We start from the raw sequence: 7,398 nt of genomic DNA on the forward strand, positions 1-7,398 counted from the left end.
TGCAGACATGTGTTGTGGTTCTGTGACAGGTGCAGACATGTGTTGTGGTTCTGTGACAGGTGCAGACATGTGTTGTGGTTCTGTGACAGGTGCAGACATGTGTTGGGGTTCTGTGACAGGTGCAGACATGTGTTGGGGTTCTGTGGCAGGTGCAGACATGTGTTTGGGTTCTGTGGCAGGTGCAGACATGTGTTGTGGTTCTGTGGCAGGTGCAGACATGTGTTTGGGTTCTGTGGCAGGTGCAGACATGTGTTGGGGTTCTGTGACAGGTGCAGACATGTGTTGGGGTTCTGTGGCAGGTGCAGACATGTGTTGTGGTTCTGTGGCAGGTGCAGAGGTTCGGTCGGAGTGGTTTTATTGTGAAGGGCGTCTCGTGTCTCGGTCCGTGTTCTGCAGCTTGACTCGGTCCCGGACACTGCAGTGAGTCCCGCGCCCAGACTCCGGGTTCAGCTCGGCTCGGCTCGGCTCGGCTTTAATAATGCATAAAACTCCAGTCTTCTGGGTATTTCAGGAAACACACCGCTCAGCTCTTCAGATCTTTCCAAACGCATCAGATGTTTGTTCTGTTCTTTGGAGGAGCCACAAAAATAAAGAGTTTATACGGAATATTTAAAGTTAGATTTAAAGTAAAATGTGCGCAAAATAACACAAAAATAAATATATACATACATATATATATAAATAAATATATATTGAGTGATATATGTGTATGTATATATATGTATGTGTGTATATGTATATGTATATATATATATATATATATATATATATATATATATATATATATATATATATATATATATATATATATATATATATATATACGTATAAATAATTAAATAAAAACTTAAAAACTATTTCTGTCAATTCATAATAAATGTCCATGTTCTCAGGGTGCTCCTTCCCGCCTCTGTCCCCGCCTCTGTCCCCGCGTGTCCCCGCCTCTGTCCCCGCCTCTGTCCCCGCGTGGATCTCCCGTGTCTCTTTCGGCTCTGTCCCTGGTTTGTCTCGGTTTGTCTCGGCTTGTCTCGTCACAGTCTGAATGGAGCTCCGCGTATGGGACAAACCTGGACCCTTCTGACCCATGTTCTGACCCTCCAGCCCCGGGCCAGGTAACCCGTCACCCCGCCGTGACCCGCTCCTACCCCCGGTCCTACCCCCGGTCCTACCCCCGGCCCTGAGCCCCCTGAGCCCGGGGAGCCCCGCGCTGTCCCCCGGCCCCGGACCTCCGCTCCGCTGCCTTTTGCAACAGTTGGGCTCGAGCTAAGCTAATGCTAACACTTCAGCGCTGAGTTCTGTGAATAAAAGTTCGTGTTCGGGCAGTGAGCGGGTTCCGGGCGGGTTCGGGGACCGGTCCGGACTTGGGTCGTGTGGTTCGGTTCTTTGGTCTTATTTAGCCGATGTTGTTGTAAAAATAAAAGTTCCAGAATCAGCTAAAAGTGGATTAGCCGCTAATGCTAAATGCTAAGTGTGGCTAAGCTAACACAACAAACCCGAAGCTCCGTGTTTTGGGTCAGAACCGATTTAACTGTGAACGACCGTGTGAGACGAACCGAACCGAGTGTGCGGAAGGGCATCAGGGTTAAGTCCTTTATGTGCAAATACAGTAAAAAAAAAAAAAACATGACCAGGATTGTTTCATATTAAGGTCAAGTTTGTTTCTGTATCTGAGCCACTTAGTTCCACTGTAAGACCGGTCCGGCCTGGTTTAGTCTGGTCTGGTTTAATTTGTCATGATTCTGGTCCACTTTTGGTTTTGTTTAGGATTAAATAATACTTATCCTGCTTTGGTCCTGGTTTAATCCCAGTTTTGATGTGATCTATGTGTAAATGTGAACGTGCCTTAGTCCTGGTTTAGTCCTGGTTTAGTCCCGGTTTAGTCCCGGTTTAGTCCCGGTTTAGTCCCTTTTCATCCCTTTTCCTGGATTTGCTGGGGTCTTGCCCTCATTACGTCCCTGTTTGGCTGTGCTTTAATCCAGTTCTAGTCCAGTATTAGTTCTACTCTAGTCCTGAGTTAGTTCTAGTTCTGGTTTTCAGGTGTAAGATTGGAGAAGGTCCTGGTCTGGTTATACGTGTAAAATGGAGGGATCCCAGTCCCGGTCTGGTCCCGGTCTGACCCTGGTCCTGGTTGTGTTTTTCAGGTATAAAATGGCGGAGGGCCCCCTGTCCATCATCACAGAGGGAGACCCGGAGCTCCTCATCGACCCTGAAGTGGCTCTGAAGGCCTGTCAGGAAGTGCTCCAGTCACATGACCTCCAACAGGTGAGTCACTAATATCTGGGTTTCACATGACGTCACAGGGCGACGTTTGTCAGCGCAAAATCAGACGGAGGGCAGGAAGTGAAGTGACTGGAGGAAAATGCCGATGTGTTGTGTATTTTATGGCTGTGCCAATCGTTCTAACCGAGAGAAGGAAAAGCGATTTTTTTAGAGTACCGAATACAGTCGTCCACAAAGGTCAGAAATGGGAAAAGCCGACAGAACAACGCCTTAAAAAGTGGATTACAAACCTGTTTGCGGTCGGGAGGAGCAGAATTCACTAATGCTCGTGTCTGCAGTGAACACTTCAACAAAGGTTTGTTACAAAGATAAATTGTTTTTTGTGGTTTACCTAAACATAAACAAATCATTAACGACTAAAGACTAACGATGTTTGTTGACATTAAATAGTTCAGATAAATCGGTCACTGCAGTTTTTCCCATAACGTCGATACACATAAAATAAGAGAAACACTCACCCCGGCCAAGACCAAACCATAATCATCATTTAGTCGTTTTGCACCGAGGTTCAGGACCCATCTACTGACAAAAAAAGGTCTATGCCTCCAAACTTTTGTACACCTTCATCTGTTGTCTGGTGTAGAACGATGTCTGAAGAGCTAAATAGTTCGTGATCTCCTCTGCCTCGATTGTCGGCAAATCTTTTACTTCGGTTGAAAATTCTCTCATTTTCAATAAGATCAGGGTCACGTCCAATATATTTATCGACTAACTGCTCGTACTTTTGCCTCGCTCCTGGCTCTAAATCCTGACAATAAGAACTCTTCTCCATATCTGTGTTCTCCAGAGCCGTGTTTGTCGTGTTTCTCTTCACTTCCTGCCCTCTACCTGAAATTCGCGCATCATCGTGATCACGTGACTCAAACCCTCCTATTGTATGACTTGGTTCAGTTTTGGTCCCCCCCCCATTTTAGATTTTCTTCATTTCATATTTTTGTCACTGTAGCACTGAACTACAGCCTCTGCAATGGTGTTATTTTAATGGTGTTATTTTATTTTAGCGGTGTTATTTTAGCGGTGTTATTTTATTTTAGCGGTGTTATTTTATTTTAGCGGTGTTATTTTAGCGGTGTTATTTTATTTTAGTGGTGTTATTTTATTTTAGCGATGTTATTTTAGCTGTGTTACTTTAGCAGTGTTATTTTATTTTAGTGGTGTTATTTTATTTTAGCGGTGTTATTTTACTGGTGTTATTTTAGTGGTGTTATTTTGGTGGTGTTATTTTAGCGCTGTTATTTTGGCGGTGTTATTTTCGTGGTGTTATTTTAGCGGTGTTATTTTATTTTAGTGTTGTTATTTTATTTTAGCGATGTTATTTTAGTGGTGGTATTTTAGTGGTGTTATTTTGGCGGTGTTATGTTAGTGGTGTTATTTTAGTGGTGTTATTTTAGCGGTGTTATTTTAGCGGTGTTATTTTAGCGGTTTTATTTTAGTGTTGTTATTTTATTTTAGCGATGTTATTTTAGCGATGTTATTTTAGTGGTGGTATTTTGGCGGTGTTATTTTAGTGGTGTTATTTTAGCGGTGTTATTTTAGTGGTGTTATTTTAGCGGTGTTATTTTAGCGGTGTTATTTTAGTGGTGTTTTGCGTGATCTGTTATAGCAGGGGTGTCCAAACTTTTTTCATTCAGGGTCACATTTCTAAGCACAGACAAAGCAGAGGCCGGTCGAGGGCCGTGGACCGGTGCTCAGTACAGTGAATAATTGAAATCTGTGCAATTTTAACGTGTTAGAATGAGCCATCGATCTTTATTCAAACTAAGATCTTTAAAAACCACATACTGAATATTAAATATTCGCTTTCATCAAGGTAGATTTTCAAAAAACGTCCAGTAAAAAATACATTTTTAATTGATGCAAGATCATTTGGGCCAATTCACCTGGAAGCCTGAGGGCCAAGAAAAATTTGTCTAAGGGCCGCATTTGGCCCATGGGCCATAGTTTGGACTGTGTTCTATTGTTCTTTTATATAAGTATATACGGTGTATATATAGAGAGTATATATGGTGTATATAATGTGCACATGTATCATTTATCTGTAGTGTTTGTGTTGACTTGATGGGACATTGTGTTTTGTGGTTTACAGAAAGTTGACCCCGTCGCCCCTGACGACTCTGCCGACATAAGCCCCGCCGCCTCCTCTACGGCCACTCCCGCCCCTTCCTCTGAAAGCCCCGCCTCCTCTACGACGAGCCCCGCCCCTTCCTCGGTGGTGCGCCTCCACAAGCCCCGCCCCAAAGATGTCTCGTCCAATCAGCAGTCGTCGTGGCTCCTGCGTCTCTTTGAGTCTAAACTGTTTGATGTTTCAATGGCCATTTCATATTTGTACAGCTCCAAAGACCCGGGAGTACAGGTACTACTACTACTACTACTACTACTACTACTACAAGTACTACTACTACTACTACTACTACAAGTACTACTACTACTACAAGTACTACTACAAGTACTACTACTGCTACTGCTATTGTTACTTGTCAAGGAAATTCTGCTCACAAGACAATTGTGTTAGAAAAAACACTCAGAACGACAAAGAGCAGTTTATACTTGTGTGAGGAGAGTTGCTGGGCTGTCTGTCTGCTTCCTGCTCTACTCTGCCCCACAACCCTCCGAGTCACTCTTTTATTGAAAATCACTTCACAGATGAGCATATTTCATGACATCACAATACATATGGTTCACATGTTTTCTCATGACTAACAATCTTCAACTGAACCACCCTCCCATTTCACACTTGATGACATATGTCAGTGAGCGTCTGTTACGTGGGAGTTTCCCGAGGCTTTCAGTTCAGCAGATGATGGGACAAACCCGTTGTTTGTGACCATGGTAGATTAGTTTAATATGTCAGTTGACATGTCGTTCATATCAGCTGCTTGTTTTTACGTTCAGTGTCTCGAAAACAAAACGCCAAAGCAAAGTTGATTATATCATGATTAATATTTAAATGATTCACCCTTTAAATGATTAATACTTTAATGTAAGAATGACATATATAAATGAGTAACACTTTAATGAGACTTTAACCATAGAAATACATTTATATATCATCAGATTCTCTAACACTACTGTTACTGCTACTACTACAAGTACTACTACTACTACTACTACTACAAGTACTACTGCTACTACTACAAGTACTACTACTACTACTACTACTACTACTACTACTACTACAAGTACTACTACTACTACTACTACTACTACTACAAGTACTACTGCTACTACTACAAGTACTACTACTACTACTACTACTACTACTACTAAGTACTACTACTACTACTACAAGTACTACTACTACTACTACAAGTACTACTGCTACTACTACAAGTGCTACTACTACTACTACTACTACTTTTACTACAAGTACTACTACTACAAGTACTACTACTACTACTACTACTACTAGTACTACTGCTACTACTACAAGTACTACTACTACTACTAGTACTACTACTATTACTACTAAGTACTACTACTACTACTACAAGTACTACTGCTACTACTACTACTACTACTACTACTACTACTACTACTAGTACTACTACTACTACTACTACTACTACTACAAGTACTACTGCTACTACTACAAGTACTACTACTACTACTACAAGTACTACTGCTACTACTACAAGTACTACTACTACTACTACTACAAGTACTACTGCTACTACTACAAGTACTACTGCTACTACTACAAGTACTACTACTACTACTACAAGTACTACTGCTACTACTACAAGTACTACTACTACTACAAGTACTACTACTACTACTACAAGTACTACTACTACTACTACTAGTACTACTACTACTACAGTACTACTACTACAAGTACTACTAGTACTACTACTACAAGTACTACTACTACTACTACAAGTACTACTGCTACTACTACTACTACTACTACTAGTACTACTACTGCTACTACTACTACTGCTACTACTACTACTACTATTACAAGTACTACTACTACTACTACTACTACTACAAGTACTACTACTACTACTAGTACTACTACTACTGTACTACTACTACTACAAGTGCTACTACTACTACTACTACTACTACTACGTACTACTACTACAAGTACTACTTCTACTACTAGTACATGTACTACTACTACTACTACTACAAGTACTACTACTACTAGTACATGTACTACTACTACTACTACATGTACTACTACTACTACTACTAGTACTACTACTACTACTACTACTACTAGTACTACTACTACTACTACTACTACTACTAGTACTACTACTACTACTACAAGTACTACTACTACTACAAGTACTACTACTACTACAGTACTACTACTGCTACTACTACTACTACTACAAGTACTACTGCTACAACTGCAAGTACTACTACTACTACTACTACAAGTACTACTGCTACTACTACAAGTACTACTGCTACTACTGCAAGTACTACTACTATTACAAGTACTACTACTACTACAAGTACTACTGCTACTACTACAAGTACTACTGCTACTACTGCAAGTACTACTACTATTACAAGTACTACTACTATTACAAGTACTACTACTACTACAAGTACTACTGCTACTACTACAAGTACTACTGCTACTACTGCAAGTACTACTACTGCAAGTACTACTGCTACTACTACAAGTACTACTGCTACTACTACTACTACAAGTACTACTACTACAAGTACTACTACTACTACAAGTACTACTACTACTACTACAAGTACTACTACTACTACTACTACTACAAGTACTACTACAAGTACTACTACTGCTACAAGTACTACTACTACTACTACTACTACAAGTACTGCTACAAGTACTACTGCAAATACTACAACTTGGTCCTGGTCCTGGTCCGGTCCTGGTCCTGGTCCCGGTCCTGGGCCCGGTCCTGGTCCCGGTCCTGGTCCCGGTCCGGTCCTGGGCCCGGTCCCGGTCCTGGTCCCGGTCCTGGGCCCGGTCCTGGGCCCGGTCCCGGTCCCGGTCCCGGTCCTGGTCCCGGTCCTGGGCCCGGTCCTGGGCCCGGTCCTGGTTCCGGTCCTGGTCCCAGTCCTGGTCTTGTGTGTTTCAGGCGTACATTGGGAACAGACTGTTCAGTTTTCCGGACTCGGAGG

The 7,398-nt window shown here is 42.0% G+C and overlaps 1 protein-coding gene across 2 annotated transcripts in view; it reads left to right on the plus strand.

The window, feature by feature from the left end:
- The first annotated feature begins 967 nt into the window (after positions 1 to 967).
- The window catches only part of LOC110172349 (phosphatidylinositol 4-kinase, catalytic, beta), a 19,673-nt gene continuing 13,242 nt past the window's right edge, over positions 968 to 7,398 (plus strand). For both annotated transcript variants that reach the window (XM_055164088.1, XM_055164089.1), the window contains exons 1-4: positions 968 to 1,112; positions 2,142 to 2,262; positions 4,367 to 4,633; positions 7,356 to 7,398. The exon at positions 7,356 to 7,398 is cut by the window's right edge and continues 80 nt beyond it. In XM_055164088.1, the coding sequence (XP_055020063.1) occupies positions 1,057 to 1,112; positions 2,142 to 2,262; positions 4,367 to 4,633; positions 7,356 to 7,398 (487 nt within the window). In that variant the 5' untranslated portion in view covers positions 968 to 1,056. The remainder of the gene's footprint in view (positions 1,113 to 2,141; positions 2,263 to 4,366; positions 4,634 to 7,355) is intronic.

This window comes from Boleophthalmus pectinirostris, unplaced genomic scaffold (assembly GCF_026225935.1).
Source record: "Boleophthalmus pectinirostris isolate CB_2022bp ecotype Guang Dong unplaced genomic scaffold, ASM2622593v1 HiC_scaffold_6, whole genome shotgun sequence".
In the NCBI taxonomy this organism is placed as follows: domain Eukaryota; kingdom Metazoa; phylum Chordata; class Actinopteri; order Gobiiformes; family Gobiidae; genus Boleophthalmus; species Boleophthalmus pectinirostris.